The 18,072-nt window shown below is 38.7% G+C and overlaps 1 protein-coding gene and 1 long non-coding RNA gene across 2 annotated transcripts; both read left to right on the top strand.

Annotated features, from left to right (window-relative positions):
• The first annotated feature begins 3,727 nt into the window (after nucleotides 1-3,727).
• LOC130548022 (uncharacterized) lies at nucleotides 3,728-7,991 on the top strand. The gene is made up of 3 exons (XR_008961965.1): nucleotides 3,728-4,313; nucleotides 5,200-5,415; nucleotides 6,285-7,991. It is a non-coding gene; the product is annotated as an uncharacterized LOC130548022 (long non-coding RNA).
• Nucleotides 7,992-15,442: 7,451 nt separating this feature from the next.
• On the top strand, nucleotides 15,443-17,269 carry lepb (leptin b). Its single transcript, XM_057324725.1, has 3 exons — nucleotides 15,443-15,818; nucleotides 16,115-16,259; nucleotides 16,643-17,269. Exons 2-3 carry the CDS (start codon nucleotides 16,119-16,121, stop codon nucleotides 17,012-17,014), a joined length of 513 nt encoding a protein of 170 aa, XP_057180708.1. The 5' UTR covers nucleotides 15,443-15,818; nucleotides 16,115-16,118; the 3' UTR covers nucleotides 17,015-17,269.
• The last annotated feature ends 803 nt before the right edge of the window (nucleotides 17,270-18,072 follow it).

The raw sequence follows: 18,072 nt of genomic DNA, 5'->3' as shown, positions 1-18,072 counted from the left end.
ATTGTAAATGTACTGTTGCAGATCTCTCTCTCTTTATCTCTCTCTATTACATAGACACTCATGCCTTCATGCACTTAAGCAGAAAAAGAGCAGGGTCAGCCAAGAGGAGACTAAATTGAGAAGACCAAGTGAAAAACAGGAGCCTGATCGCTTAATGACCTCTTCTGCCCCCTGGTGTTCAAATAACATCTGACTGCTGGAAATTCACTGAACAGAGATGCCATTTTAAAGGGGAAGTACACCCGTTTTTAAAACCTAATGGATGCAGCATGTTTAACATTTTTGGCATGTGTCCTTAATTTAAATGCATCTATGGATGAATACAAAATTTTGACCAGGTTCAGCTGGAGTTCAGCCCAGAATCGCTTTCAACTAATTCAATATTATAATATAGCCAAATACGCTATGCAAACTCTTATGAACTTCATTTATACTCCGTTCCCCTTTCTACATTGAATTTGGGCATATTTTAAAATTGGGAAAAATGATGATCCATCCTTTAACTCCAGCTACAGCCACATGATTGAGCTGACATTTCAAGTATTTTACTACAGGAACAGTGAATGTCTTATTACTGATGTAGGGCCAGGATAAAGAAAAATAGCTAAACATTTCCAAGCTTATTTAAAATTATATTCATATTGATATACACTAACAAAGATGTTGTAATATATTACTACCTTGAAAAATAATGTACTGAATTACCATTCCTATAATCAGACATCTTTTAGTGCCACAATGATCGAGTCTCATTTGTGTTTTGATTTACTCCATCTTACTTAACATACTGAAATACTTTACCAAGTTAATTCAGTGTGTGGGATCACAATGTAAATACTGTGCTCTAAAAAAGCATCTATATTTCTTGTCCAAGCCACAGCAGATATAGGAATATCTATCCCATCCTAGAGAATTTACTTCATCAATTAACAAAAAGGGGTCAGTGTGAGAGTGTTTTGAGCCAGTCAATGGAACTGCGTCATATGCATGTGTTTGTATGCCTTGAAACTGAAACATTTTTGACATATTTAAGATTGATGTCAAAAAATATGTAACCGATGTTTATGCAGCTGTCCAAAACAAATAAAATGTCATTTAGAATAGTTTAAAAAATCATGAATAAATCACTGTGGCATGGGAAGTGTCTTTAATATTTTTTCTACTTTTTTAAAACTATCCATGGAATTAACTATGGTTAGATTTATATATATCATATACATATTATGGCTTATTGTGATATCTAAACCAGTCGATATCTTGATGTGATTTCATATCATTCCAAGACAAAGCTAATAAATTAACAAGTTATAAAAACAACTATTCTACTCAGTAGCAACTTTTTTATGCAAATGCATTCAGCTGCTAAGTTACCTCACATATGTTTAGTATTTCTTATTATTAATCTTTGTCAGCTTTAAAACTCTTTATGATCTGAGTCACTTTGAGGCCTCTGATCAATTAAAACTTTGAAAACTGAAATGTGAGTTTCACTGTGAGTCACTGTGATGTGAGTTTGCAGGCCTCAGTATCAGCAGTTGTTCTATTTTACCAGTAGATGGCATCAAAAGTTAAAAGAGGATAACCTTCTTACAGTACATGGCTGTCATGTAAAGAGTAGAAACTAGAGAAACTACGCAATGGACTCATATATCCTTCACTCTCTCCTTCTATTTCTCAAATATTTTAGGGGTGTAATTATTCTGTCTCTGTGTGATTTTGGACCCTAAGATTTGTTTTTGCCCAGATGCAAGCGCTATGTTAATCTTAATAACTCACTTTCATCCTTCAATAACTAAAATTCACTTACAACAAAAGGTAAATAATTTGTGTGTTCTGTCTTTCCAGATTAAAGCTGACTTCATACATGATTTTTAGTAGCAAAAGACAACATGCTATCCGGAAAAAGAAAAACAGACTCAGTGGTTATGCTCACTATAACTATAGCTCTACCAGTCAATCTATCTAATATTTTATACACACATAAGTAATGTTGTACACAATACTATGCAGTATGTCCTGCGAGTTATCTAACAGAATGTAGGCAGTAAACGGCCATAATCGGTAAACAGTTGTTTACAACAAAAAAGTCACTAAATATATAAATCACAATACAAGATTTAGCTATGTGTCATTAAGCAAATACATGAGCTGGTTTTCTCTGACATAAACTGCCTCTAAAAATTATTTGGGATTATAAAGCAAACCTGAAAATGTATTAATGCCATTGCATCAGATAGCAAATGTCAAACCAAGCGCCTTTTGTAATCTTTCAAAATTCCCTGTTTTTCTTATTATTGCAATTACCTTTAACCAACTGCTCCCAAAGCCATTTTACTTAAATCAGATACAAAATTTTGGTGTATACTCCTTAATAAGCATGGTTATTAACATTTGGTAATCAGAATCATTCTACTTTACTTTGTTTGACTTTAACGTTTATTTTTAAGTGTGACCTGTGTGTGTGTGTGTGTGTGTGTGTGTGTGTGTGTGTGTGTGTGTGCGTGCGTGCGTGCGTGCGTGCGTGCGTGCGTGCGTGTGCGTGTGCGCGTGTGCGTGTGTACAAACAAAGAGCTGTTTTACAGATTTTTTAAATCCTCATCCCAACGAACTAAACCCCTTCAGACTCATTTAAACAGATTTCTAATTCGACCTCCATTTTAAAGCAACAATTTACATTATTACAAACCGCTTAGAAAGACAGACTCAGCCGGAAAATATTTACATGTATTCGAACTTGAGTGTTTTCACACTGTACACGAAAATGAAAGAAGGAATGAATGGATGAAAAATTGAACGAATGAATGAATGCTGTTTGCATTTGAGGTTTTCCGCTATTAGTCAAATACACATATAATCCATTTTAAGATATGATGATGATGATGATGATCAAGGCCAGCGTGTGTGCGTTTTCTGTAGTCGTGTGCAGTGAAATAGACCCCAAGACATAGGCGCCTGTGCAGTTCTCAATCTCTCCGTCCAAAAAAGACTAGCCGTGGTAGACGGCCTTGTGGATTTTGTCAACGTCAAAATGCACAGGCTGTGTATTATTTGATAAAGAGAGAAGCCGATTTGTATTTATCTTATGAATTAATTGATGGTGGCGTTTTTCAGTCGTGGTGCTGCACTCACGCCGCTCATGTGCAGTCTGCTGCGTTTCAGTCACGAGGCAGCGCAGAGTGCCCCAGCAAAATGCTTCTAAAATAAAGAGGAAACTGATTTTGATCTCGTGAGGTTTTGGGTGAATGTACATCGACTGGTTCATATATCACAATAAGCCAGTTGTGTGGATATAAGAATTAATGAGAATATCATGATGACAATGAATGAAACACTATTCAATGGATACTCTCAAAAGGGGATACCTATCGTTTTGGCGGTGCGGCTTGAATCATGTTGACTACAGAAAATAATGGAGATAAACTGGGTTACAATATGGCAAATCTGAAATAAAAACATATAGATAGCAAGTTAAGATATAGAGTATAGTGGCGCAAAAGATTTTCGCTAATTTTATTAATATGCATGTGGCTCAAAACAGCACAAAACGCACATGATAGAGCCACTGTTTTCTTTGTTTCTGTTTTGAATGCTTTCTTTAGTAGAGCCCCCGCTAAACACGCGAGCGCTCACGAGCTCCTCCCGTTCAGATGACTGCTCGCGCTCGGCACTTTCTATTTTTGTCCCAGTGGCGCTGTTTCTGCTCTTACTACCGTTTTTGATTGCGGGCGGGAATAAAACAAACCGGAGAACACTCTCATCTGCTCTGTCCCTCACTTTGATTTTCATAACCGTGCCTGCTCCTTAAAATAGTCGAAAAGTCGCGCCTGCTCGTGCGCCATGAGATCTTTAACCCTCTGAAGAAAAAAGATAAGGAATGGGAAAATGAAGAGGAAGAACGAGAAAAAGAAGACAATGTAGGGGAGGGGTGCGAATCAGAATATTATGGATTGATACAAATAGTCGCTCGCGCCAACCCTCAGCCAGAGTTGAATTAATGTGTTACTATTTTTGGAGCGCCTGTGTTTCCAGGGGAAACCTAATGACGCAATGACGTCAATGCAGGTCAACAGCAGACTGGAGGAATTGAGCGCTTCCATTAGATTTTGCAGTATTTTCCAGAAACGCGGAAAGGACAAAATGGATTAGTTTAAAATATAGTCAAAAAATATCAGATTGCAATTTTATAAACGCAAAGATCAGAGAGCCGAAAAATGCGCGCGACCGAAAAATGGGAAGATCAGAATTTATTGGAATTATCATTGCGAAAAACCAAAGAAAAAACATCTCGGCTTCCTTGAAGCATCACTTACACGGTAAGTCTGACATGTATTTTCATTTAACGGCTACAGATGCGCGTTGTCTCATGTCGTCCGCTTGTAACGGGGTTTGACAGATTTAGAAATGTATTTAGTAGTTTCTGACGACAGTCCTGATGCATGTTCTGTCTTCATCTCTGAACTCAACACACGGAGAAAACACCCTGTTTCGGCTGGTCTCTGTGGAGCGGGTAGGTGAGCAGCGGTTATAAGCGTCTATAAATGAGCTATACTGCGCGTGCTTCGCCCTGCGTCCCTTTGCGCTCTTTTAAAAAGCCATTTAGTGTCGTTAAAACTGTTGAAATGTGTACCATTTTGTAGTTCTGACTTATTTGTACCTGTAATCATCCTAAAATTGCCTTCAAATATTTGATAACGTTCTGAAATACTGACTCGTGACTGGTATTAACTTCGTGGTGTGGAACAGGCGTAATGCCCTACCAGTATGCCATATGTTAACCGACTGATATGTTAGTGTTTTTACGGACATTAAAGACATTTGAAGGTCTGGGCCAACGGCATGTAAAGAACTGAAATAATAAGACAGCCATATCTAATTACATAGACCACGACACATATCTAACACAAACCGACTGGGCATCGCAAAAGCATTAGCAACAAGTACTGAAAGGATTGTAATGTGCGAATTTCGTGTTAACGTATATGAACAATTGAAACATTTTGCTTGATCAAACTTGCATACATGAATTCAAAGCAAACATCTTTGCAATATCAGAGGACAAAAATGCCCACAACCCTGAAACAAGTACACTTAAACACACACACACACAGAAGGAGAGAGTGAAAGAAAGGGAGTGCTTCAATAGGGAAAATCTGTTGTGGAAAAAAATATTGAATGATTGCATTTAATTTTATATTCCAGATTACAAGCATCCCTATTTAACTTGTCATCAGTGTGACGAAAACCCCTTCCTTCCCCCACTCTTCCACAAATTGTGGGTGTGTGCAGTACTGGGCGTTCACCGCGGCGGGTGGGTTTCAGCGCCGTGGACAGCAGCCCGTTCAGAACCATGGACAGCACCAGTTTAATTAACGCGCCTCCTTCAATCAACCAGAATACATCACATCTGCGCAAGCAGTACGTTTGTTTATGCTTTTCTTCATGTGAGACTGGGCTCCTACATATGTTAAGTGTCTCATCTGGTGACGATTTCATTTATATAAAGACACGTTACATCTGGACATGGAGGAAAAATACGTTTAAAATATATAAACTTGTACAGCAACATTATATTTTGTTGGTTGATAAGAGATACAGAAAATCCGCTAAAGTCGTAAAAGGAATCGTGGCTGCAGCGCAATCAGAAAAGGGAGGGGGAAGCGCAAGGGAGGCCGACACTTTTTACACATATGACGCATTTAGTGAGGTAAGCCTAACGGGTGCCTACGTCATCTACTCCGCCGGACCTCAAGCATCTTCGGCCCGGGTAATAAATAACAAAAAGGAACGCATAAAGGGGCTTTTCACATCCGAAACCTGTCGGGTCTCGGGGTGCATTTGAGCAGAGTTCCACAATTAAAATGATATTTGGACTTGCGCAAATAGCTATCTGATGCTGACGTATGTGGGCTGCAGGACGTGGCCTATTTCTTACACTTTGGCTGCGTGTGATTGGTTTAGATTGACTGTCCTCTGACGTCATACAATTATACAGAAACAAAAACTGTAGATCATTTTAGCATGATAAGACCAACAGATTTTAGCACCATCAACGAGTAAAAGAAAAATCAAATATTGATGTTCATAAAGTGTCATTTAATCAGTTGCACATACAGTGTAAGTGTCTTTTTTGTGCGTCTAACTTCTCCAGATATTTGGGCCTCAGAAATGTATGTGTGTGTTTGTGTAAAAATGTATTTATTAAAATATGTTCTTCTTAATAAACAAATTCCCTTTTCATTCTTTCCCCTTGTTCTCTTTCTCTCTTTCTCCCTTTCTCTGTTTAGACAGACGAAGCTGAATTCTGTGACCCTCTTTGTCCTTTTCAGGTCTTTTTGCGGTCTGGGCTTGCTGTTCCTTAAACCACTAGCCAGGAAGCCCTTACCCCAAAAAGTATCTGCAGAGGACAACAACATCCGAACAAACATAACAAGCTCTCAACATCACCACCAAGACCTCTGTATCCTCTCACTTTTAAAAAAATAAATCTTCTTCATCCTTAATGATCTAGATGTATATAACAAATTTAGAGAATCCATGTTTACTAACAAAATTAACATTAAGCCTAAGATTGATTATTTCACATTATTTTGCATAGAATAAATTATTCATATTTTGTTGAGAAATTACACACTTTATACCTTTTAATATAATTTGACTAAAACATGACAACTAAAGGACAACTAAAACAGAATAGTCATTTTTATCTGTTGAGAATTTAAGGATCATCTTTGGACACAAACCGGACACAGAGGATGAAGAGTGACCATGCAGACAAACCTGAAATACACATAGATCATAACTTAAACTTCTCTGCCTACTTGATTGATTTTGCTGAGTTTGATTACATTTGGTGTAAAGACATTAAGCATTAAAACACCTATTAAAATATATAAAAAAGCAACAAGACAAACTGTGTAACAAGGCAGTTCACACAATTGGCACCATATACAAAAATCACTTATTTTAGTGTTAGTTGGTCTATGTTAAATAACTGTCCATTAATTAACCTAAAAACTTAAACCTAAAAATGTTTTCTGTTTAAAGTTTTTGTACATACAGTGTCCAAAGGCAGAAAAATAGCAGAACACAACACATTCCCAGTGTGTTTAAAATATCACTAAACATCACCCAGAGTTCCATTAATTTAATGCATTAATTATTCCTTAATAAAATACAGAAAAGAAGTATACTGAAAAAAGTCTTAAATGGGTCATAAAGAACCTTAATGAATGGCAAAGAGTCTGTGTCATTGTTCCGATGACACCCGTAAGATACAAGAGTTGAGCATTCAGCCAGCTCTATGGCCATCTTGTGATTGTTTTCTTTTGCCCAGAGCATTTATCTCCATAACTTCCTCCCCATTCACTGGTCCACCAGCTGAGTGCTTTGGTCATGTGACTCTATACCGTCCGCAGGCCTTCCCGTTTGCCCAGTTCTTCCCAGAGAGATCTTCAACACTTGTGAGACCATATGCTTGACAAAACTTATAAATAAGGTTCCCTTAAATTATGATATAAAAAACTCTATCAAGTCTCTGTTTAGGAATAGAAAGAATTGTATGAGTTTCTACTGTATATCATTACATCAAGTGGCATCACATCTTAGTGAATGTAATCTGGATAAAAAAGTCTTTTTTAAATGCATAATCCATGTACCAAAACTTAATGTGTGAAAAAGGGTTAGTCTCTTTGAATTATGATCCATGGACATGGGACACAATATGTGTCACCCTGTAGCCTTGGGAAATAGAACAGTGCTCTGCCGATGTCATCAGCAGGACGCATTATTGTGGCACCACTTTTTGGGTCTCAATATTGTAATGGACCTAATGATGTCGCTACTTTAGATGAGCGTTGTTAGGGGCTAAGACGTGTAATTCATCTTTTGTTAATTTATTTTGAAACAAATGTTTAACATGGAATTATCATAAATTCATATCTTGCAATGTTACAGCATATGATATCATTCTTAACATTAAAAACGTTAATGATTGGTGCATTTCCATGCTGTGTGTCTTTCCTGCATCTATCCTCCGCATCAAATTTTTAAGCACACTTTAACAATGTCCAACATTCTGAAATTGAATAAGTTTCACGTCAGACTGATTCATTAAAGCACAGGCTGTTATCAAAACACATATTCTTGTAATAAATAAATTCCCATTCATATCTAGGGTCATACAACACATCAGCAACCATACATTCCTGACACATCAGGAGTTTACCCAGAATGCCAATTCACACTGTTAGTGTATCTTTCCATAAAACAGAAAAAAAAGAGTTCAGTTAAATGTTCAGCCTAATGTTTTGTCTTACTAGACCTGATTTTACAGAGATCCATTACAAGCATGACACGTCGTTTGTGATCTCAGTGTATCTGCACCTTTTTATTTCTTTGTTAAAAATGTTAATGCTCATTGTTTGTGCATTATGGCATGATACTGTAGATGACAGAGAAGTGCCAAATACTTCAACAATGCATTTACATTTATACGTTTGGCAGACGCCATTACAGAGTTCAGTTTAATAATTTTATATTAGTATGTGTGTTCCCTGGGACAATAAGATGTAGAAAATGTCAAGCTGCCAGGAAAACTGTTTTGGGGCCACCAAGACTTTAAAAAATCAGTAAATCGATCTTAAATGTAAAAAATAGGACAACAGAATGATGCAGTTGCATGTCATCAACCAATGCAGAAAATGTGCTTTTGTACTAATAATTGTCTAATTGTGTCCGATCATTCTGAAGATTTACTGTGATCCACAGTTTTATTCTTTTTCTCCTCGTGGTCCGTTTGTATTAGACCTATGATCTTGTTTCTTTTCAGTATTTGACTCAGTGAAACCTCCTGCTGGTCAAACGGAGAACTTCACTCTAAACTCAGGGAGAAGAGACGGCAGTTTTGTAATGTTCATTTTTCTAAAATACTAAGAATTCCTACATGCACCTCTACCTGGAGCATAAGTGTTCAACAACACCCAAAGAGTCATAGGCACTAACTAAAACAGCTTTGTGAAAAAGACCATCGGTGACAAAAAAGTGATGTTTCTCTGAAGACAAATCTATTCTAAAACCCTTCTTGACGGTTAAAGGTGTCCATATTTGGAGAGACATGTCCTGCTTCGATTACAACAGCATGCGATTTCCAGACAGGACCCTCCTTCACTCCCACCCCCAGCAGTATGCAGCATTTACAAGATTTGGTTGGGACAAAAGCAAGTTGGAACCCATTCTGAATGATCTCAGATCAGTGCTAATACCACCACATGAGAAGACATCTGTGGAAATAATTTTCTATGTCTAGCTCATAATTATAAACAGATGGAAATCGCCACAGAGAAAATGCGAGTAACAGAATAGCCGTATCCATACTAAGCAGAATCAGACTGAATCAGACCCCTAAACAGAATCTGTCACGGTCTGGCAGAAAGAACCCAAATGCAGGCAGCAGTGAAGGGGTTAACAGATACTTTATTTTAACAAAGAAACAAAAACAGAAACTAAAACACCCACGATGGGGAAAAACCCAGAAAACAAGATTACATGCAGCAGACAGAACACAGATGAACTAAGACAGGGTAAACTGAATAACACTAGACAAACGCTAAACAACAGACTTACAAAACTCGACTTGACTTGACTTAGAATATTTGAACAGAACACTGGTACGGACAGGAACAAGCACAACGAACGAGCACAGGACAAAGAAACAAGAGGGTATATATAGGGAACACAAACGAGGGATAACGACACAGGGCAGGTGTGGGTAATCAAACACTTAGGGAAGGATAACGAGGAAACGAGATGGCGGGAACAGAGACGAGACACTGGAAAAACACATGAGGCATAAACATCTCATGGTTCCCCCACATAAAACCCAAGAACTCTGCCCCGATCCCACCACACGACTAGAATTTCATAAACAAGACGGTGGGACCGTGACAGAGCCCCCCCCTTAATGAACACCTCCAGGTGTTCACCAAGGGGTGACTAACAAGACCTGACAGACTGGACCAAAGACAGAAACCAGACAAACATGGTGAACAAGACAAGGGGCAGACATGACAACAAGACCACAGGACTGGGGTGGGACAACAAAAACAACAAACATGGGAGGGGGGTGGGGCAAAACAAGGGCTCATAGGGGGCAGTCCATGGGGGTGGGGAATAGTCCCAGTCCCCGGCTGCGCTCGAGGGCGCGGAGTCCTAGGGGACTTAGGATAAGTCCTGGGGGGAACAGTCTTTGACCCTGGGAGTCTCCCAGGGACGGCTGGAAGCCGGCTGGAAGGGCTTGACGCCGGTGGAAGGCCGGCTGGACAGGGCTTGACGCCGGCTGGAAGGCCGGCTGGACAGGGCTTGACGCCGGCTGGAAGGCCGGCTGGACAGGGCTTGACGCCGGCTGGAAGGCCGGCTGGACAGTGGCTTGACGCCGGCTGGAAGGCCGGCTGGACATGGCTTGACGCCGAGCTGGAAGGCCGGCTGGCTGACAGTGGCTTGACGCCGGCTGGTAAGGCCGGCGGCGGACAGGGCTTGACGCCGGCTGGAAGGCCGGCTGGACAGTTGCGCGTTGGGACGCCGGGACGCCGGACGGGAGCGTGGACGCGAGGCGCCGGCTGGATCGACCGGACTGGACGCCGGCTGGATCCACCGGACTGGACGCTGGCTGGTCACCGGACTGGACGCCGGCTGGTCACCGGACTGGACGCCGGCTGGATCACCGGACTGGACTGCCGGCTGGGTCATTGGCCTGGACCAGACTGACACAAGAGGCTGGACACAGACTGGACACAGGACTGGACACAGGACTGGACACGCGCACCGGACTGGACACGGCGCACCACCGGACTGGACAGGCCCCGGCTGGACGCGACCACCGGACTGGACGCCGCTGCACCGGACTGGACGCCGGCTGCACCGGACTGGATGCCGGCTGCACGGCCTGGAGCGCCGCTGCCCGCCGTTGCCTCTTCTTCTTCCGCCTAGCCACCGGCTGGTGGTCGGGTGATGGAAGGAGGTATAACGGACGGCTGGCTCCGGCTGGGACTCCTCGGAGGTGGGTCCCCAAGACTCACGTCTCCCTCGCTTGCCACCTCAGGCTTGACTGGTGGCGGAGGCTGCAGGGGTTGAGGAGAGCGGTGTGGCAATGCCTAAAACCCCGATCTGCAGGGTCTGACCCTCCTGTATGGCGGCTCAGCGGAGATGGGTGATAGTGACGTGTTGAGACCCTGGACTCCGGTCGGTTCATGACGTACTGCCACACGACATCGAAGTCCAGCGGTCTCAAGACCGCATCTCCGCCCGCGACAGGGGGTCCCTGAGACCGGCGTTAAAAAGCACCGCCACCTCCTCCTCCCCGAAGACACCTCCTCTGCGGCATCCAGGAACCTATAAGATAGTCCTCGATGTCATCGTTCCCCTGACGAATGCCGCAGAGGAGGCGAGCCTGGTGGGACCGTCTCGTGCCCATGCTGCCTACTGGGTTCGTATTTGGCTCGTGTATTCTATTCTGTCACGGTCTGGCAGAAAGAACCCAAATGCAGGCAGCAGTGAAGGGGTTAACAGATACTTTATTTTAACAAAGAAACAAAAACAGAAACTAAAACACCCACGATGGGGAAAAACCCAGAAAACAAGATAACATGCAGCAGACAGAACACAGATGAACTAAGACAGGGTAAACTGAATAACACTAGACAAACGCTAAACAACAGACTTACAAAACTCGACTTGACTTGACTTAGAATATTTTAACAGAACACTGGTACGGACAGGAACAAGAACAACGAACGAGCCCAGGACAAAGAAACAAGAGGGTATATATAGGGAACACAAACGAGGGATAACGACACAGGGCAGGTGTGGGTAATCAAACACTTAGGGAAGGATAAGGAGGAAACGAGATGGCGGGAACAGAGACGAGACACTGGAAAAACACATGAGAGGCATAAACATCTCATGGTCTTCCCACATAAAACCCAAGAACTCTGCCCCGATCCCACCACACGACTAGAATTTCATAAACAAGACGGTGGGACCGTGACAGAATCTTAATTCTAAATATACAAAGACTCATGACCCAAAAGCCCACATGATTTATAAAAAAACAAATGTATCGTTGTTAGGGATAACGTTAAATGTTTTGTCCAATGACACAAAGAAAACAATGAACACTCCTGAGACACAGTGAAGGGGAAACATGCATCAACTGATTTTATGTGAATACCATTCTGATGAATTTCTTTTCTTTAACTTCATCTCATTAAATGCATATTTTACAGGCTATTAAATCCAGGAAATCTTGTTTCCCCACTGTTTTTGCTGGCTCATACTCTGTCGGGTCATATACACATGACCACCAAAGGAAGCTGTAAAAAATGATTAAGAAAAGATGTGACAAATGATCAAAATCCTCTGGATTTTATGAATGATGCTATAAATATGTGCCAATCTCCTGCACTCCAATCGGATTGGACCTGGATTTAAACTCTAACCTCTGACAGTAAACTGAGAAAAAGGACAGGAAGAGAATATGCGTCAGAACAAAAAAATATCAAGCTGAGGATTTATGAACTGTCAGGTTACGAGAAGAGCAGAGTATTACTATCGGTAACTCAATGTGTCAATAGAAAGTCGAGAAAAGAAGAATGTGGAATAACACTTTATTTTGGAGAATGTTCCTTATTATAAACGTGTATGTCAATATTCAATTTTACAAAGTTATATACAATAGGGTGCACATTTTGTTGGTTGTGTGTTGCAAAATTACCATCTGTTATAATATCATTTTACAGTATTAAACTTAATTTAAAGAAATATCAAATCAGATATGTTTAATATGTAATTATACATCTCAGGAAATAATCAGTCAAAATCTATGTAAATATGTTTTATTTCAAAACGTCTATGTGATTGTGCTGATTTTTTTATATTGCAGTTCCCATACTTACAATTAGATTTCAACATCATGTAATCTCAGGCCAATTCAGATATTGCAACTTAATCGAAAGGGAGCATACATGTGTGTATGAAACACACACACATTCTCCAATAGAAGTGAATCATGCCTGTCTGCACATCCTCTTGCATTCAACTCTTACACATTACTGAGTCTCAATGGAGCATGAATTAATGCTCAACCAAACCAACCAAGTGTCTGAGAACAATTGTGCCAAACGGGCTTATGGTAAGAAAAAGATGATCAGTTCATTATAGCATATATAGACTCCAAAACACAAGGAACATGTTCCGTAAAATATTTTTTTCTACAGTAATTATGCCAGACAAAATAGTTACTAGCATATTTTTGAGTAACTAGATTCGAAGAGCAAAAGCAAGGAACAAAAGCAATTAGGGTTTACGGTAACACTGTGGGAAATGACCCAAAGTCTTTTGTTTCACAGAACAATTTGTCAAGTCACTGTTTTCTGTTGAAGATGACCAGCTGAATTACAAAATGTGTCCTGATCAAGGGCGCTCTCCCCTGATAATAAATGTAAACAGTGCTATTGCTGTTTCATAGCTCCTGACAAATAGCATTAGATTAGGATACTTACAAACTAAATACAACCAAGACCACATGTTTCAATCTAAACCCTTTTTGATCACAGACACTAAGAATGTGAAGAGAATTTTGTCATTTGTTCAATAACCTGTAAGACGTTCTTTTATAATCAACAATAGGACATGCATTTTACAGTCATCCTGCACTTTTCCTTTCCAGTCTGCAAAGCTTTTCCTTTTGGGTTCCACACGGTTAGTAAATGACGTTATTTAGTCCACCTCTAGACTAAAAGATTATATTCAAACTGTATTTGGCTGTACATCAAATATTTACCACCCATTGCCCTTTGACTTCCTTTAGGGGATATGTAAACATAAAATCCCAATTTACTATTACAATAACTAATCCTGTTGCTTGTATTTAAGTTTTTTTTTTTTTGTATGTCTGCATACATGGTCTGGTCTGTGTTGTACTCTTCCTAGAAAAGTAAGACAACAAAAATTAACATCCAGCTATAGCAAAGAAGGTGAAGCTCAACAAAAAAATCCAACACACGTCATTTCCAGGAACTTTCCCTGAAGCACATATATAACACACTCAATCGCACACACACACATGTAAAAGTAGACATACATACACACACATGAGGACAGGAAACATGCATGAGCATGCAAACACAGATCAGTACGTTCAATGGAATGTATTCTAGGGTATTCAGTGTGAATATGAGTATTCCAGAACAGACCAGTTTTTTTTAGTATAATGTGAAATTGCTTCATCCAGCCATCCAGCCTTCAGTTATAAAACGTTATATGACATAATAACGAAAAGTTACTGCGTAATGAATATGTTTTCATACAGTGACATAGAAACACAAACAACTGGTTGATAAAAAATGTATAAAAATAAAATATAAAACATATTTATAAAATATATTTATATTTATTTATATAAATTATAAATTAATAAAATATAAACCAAATTAATTGTAGGGGTATGTATAGGTCACCAAGTTCATCCAACATATAAAAAAGTTAGTTTTTGATCATTTTATTACCTTCAACTTGTGTTGAGTACTTATTTGAATTCTTTTTGATCTCTAATATTTTATTGTTGTACTGCACAAGGTAACAACACACTGTGCTTACAAAATGTTTTGCCGACATAATAATATAATACCACCATGGCACTGAATGGCAAAGTTACTATTAATTATTACAAAGCTTAACTCTTCAATTGGCCACGTCCACATGTTTCCACTATCAATACAATGTCTTTATTGTATCCACAAAAAAATAGATATAGATATAAAACAAACACCTTTAATATATGTCCTTCAATATTTAAAAAAAATGTATAGATATATTTTGGATCATAAATTATAATTGCTGTAAAATGTGGATTAACGCTTAATATATATTTTTTTTTTCTTCGAAAAACTGACTTAGAACAAATTAAATGTTTATGAAATTAATATTAAATATAATAATATAGAAGTAATATCAATACAATAGTCGGAGCCGATGGCCTAGTGGCCAGTGTTCTGACATATGGCGCTATTGTATTCCCGGCTCTTGGTAATTTCCCAAAACCACCCGCCTTCTCTCTCCCACTTCACTTCCTGTCATATCTTCACTGTACTCACAAAAAAGGCACAAAAAAAACAGAAAAAACATCAATACAATAAAAATAATAAATGAGTCATTGGAAACAAGTAGCATACCTGATTCAAATAATATGATAATAATCTGTTTGACATAATAACATCAATTTATTATTTTATAAAACAAGTTATAAAGCAAGCAGAACAGCACACATGAAGACTATTTCACATTCAAAGCCATTTTATAAAAATAATACAATTTACCTTGGCTTTATTTATTAATAAAAATAAATTAGTTTATAAATTAATAACTAGTTTTACCTTAAACTGTAAGACATGCTATTACAATATTCCATGCTAGATCAGCCTACGGCACTGCCTACGTATTGCTTGCCTAACAACATTGTTTTGTGTGTCCTTAGAGAATTTTGATTTATGGGTCTCAGACACATTACATCCAGCAAGATATTCAGTCCAAATCTGCTTGACACCAAAGAATATTATATTTATATATGGCCTTACCTGGAGCCAATGGATACTTTTTGGACCAGAAGGTATGGAACGGGACTTCCACAGCATTTGATCTCATGGTGAACATGAGAACCAGACTAGACCAGCGGAGGGTGATTCACCAGAGCAATGAGTCAATCACGTACTACAATAAAAGGAAGATTCCTGCTTGAGTTTCTCATTGTGCACATCAACACACCAGAGGTAAGCACTCACTTTTTCACACACGCTCATATGTGCATAGACATAACATCACATGACATGTATCTGAGACTGAAATGAATTGTTGACATCTTTGTTACTTGATTTTTTATTACAATGCACTCAACTGTTTTACTACTGTATGTATTCAATTCAGTTTTGTTTCAACTTTTCAAGTTTGAAAAGGTTTGGATTTAACTAACATAAACTTAAAAACTTTATTTTTCCAAACATGACAATACAAATGATTTCAAAACAAAGCATTCATTTCACATTCAATATGACTTGTTCTTTTGCAGAAAGATGCACTCGTCACTGATCTTTTGCTCAATCTTAATGGCAGCCCTTGTGGTCCTCACTGTGAGCCGACCCACAGCAACGCTGGACATGATCCGGATCATGGCTCGAACCACCATCAACAGAATTAAAAAAATTAAAGATGAGGTAAATGTTCTTGATTTCTACAAAAGTAGCTCTATAAGCAATGACATTATGCATGCATTTTCAACAATACATCACAGTTGTGAGTCGCTCTGGCGTAGAATTATCCTACTGATGTAGTGTGGAATAAAAAATTGCTATTTTGGGGTAAGATACAGTATTAAGTGCAAAGTACAGGTAAGGAAATTCACACTCATTTGCAATATATTAGCAACATCAATGCACTTTATGAAAAAATGTATTGAATAAAATATTACATTTAATATTAACATTAATAAGGGAAACTAACCAGATGCAGAAAAGCTTAAAATTATTCAGTTTCTCAGTTAGCAGTGTAGCAGCACTTGATACTGTAACTGTGTAACTGTAACTGAATGTCTCCACAGCACTTCCGGATGTCTCCTGAAATTTACTTTCCTGGTCCTGACATTGACACGCCCATTGACGGTCTCACTTCTGTCATTGTTCACCTGAGATACGTGCAAATAAGGCTGCAAGTTCCCCCATCCCAGCATCTGCGACAGGTTCAAGTGGACTTGGAAACTCTCCTTAGCACATTAGAGGGACTAGCCATATCACACGGATGTCCCCTTCCCAACCACGAGACCCCGGTGCACAAAGCCGAAACGGCTTTCCCGTTCACCTTTAACTACCTGTACCTCCAGGAGCTCCAAAGGTTCCTGGATAAACTCTGCCTGAACATGGAGAAACTAAAACGATGCAAAGACACAGATGTGGCTGAGACACTTACATTCTGAAACGCGTAAGCCATGTGTAACTACTTCTATGCATCAAACTGAAATTATGCACACAAGGATTAGTTCTCTAAATTATTTTTTTAACTTATTAGAATTGATTAGTTCTTTGTAATTTTCTCATTTGTTCTTTTTATGTTATGATTTCTCCTTAAAATATTGCCTTAAAGTAATACAAAAGTTTTGGATTTTCTAAGCTGTATTTTATGGCACATGTTGTTTTATATTACAACAGAGACAGAAAATTTGCACTTGTATGTAGCTGTTTATTGAGTGTTTTTATCTATTGGACATAAATATTGAAGAACTTTGTTTTGAAAACCGAACTTTGAATATATTTGAAGCATCCTTAACTAATAAATGCTTATGTTAGTACCCATTGCTTTTACTTGTTTTTGAGAAAAGTCAATGCACGAAAATAAGGTCAGTAGCAAAAATATATATTTTTAATTGTATCAGATATATTATGGTGTTTCTTCTTTGGGGGGGGGGTTATAAAAAAGGGAGTGCATTTCTTTTTGGCATTTAAAATATGGGGTAAATCAAAAAGATTTGGTTGTGTTCAAAGTAGCCCACTGTAAAAAAATCACCAATTTCAGCTTCCTTAAGTTTTTAAGTTAAATGAAATTAGCTTTATGAGTCAATTGAACTTAATTATATTGAACTGACTTTAAAAAATCGAGATGTAAAATACAACTAGATTTTTGAAGTCAGTTGAATTGACTCATAAAGCTAATTTGATTTAACTTAAAAATGTAATGAAGCTTTATAACTTAAGTTTTTAATTTGTTTTTACATTCCTAAGAATGTACTGTGATGTCTAAGAAACACTAAATGTATTGTGTATAATGTAAAAGATTTTATTTGGTTTGTTTGCAAAAATGTTAAGTAGAAACAACTTAATCTTAAACGAACTCATTATCTGGTAATGTGAGGTCATGTGATGCTAATTTGTTGTGATGCTAATCACCTGTCAATTAGGCTTTGTCCTATCGACCGAGTTTATAAAAGGCAATTCAGCGTATTCAAAGCGGCAATGTTAAGATGAAAGGCCTGTGGAG

Source organism: Triplophysa rosa, linkage group LG24, assembly GCF_024868665.1.
Source record: "Triplophysa rosa linkage group LG24, Trosa_1v2, whole genome shotgun sequence".
NCBI lineage: Eukaryota > Metazoa > Chordata > Actinopteri > Cypriniformes > Nemacheilidae > Triplophysa > Triplophysa rosa.
Note: the sequence above shows the minus strand (reverse complement) of the source record. Positions and strands in the feature narration are given on the sequence as shown.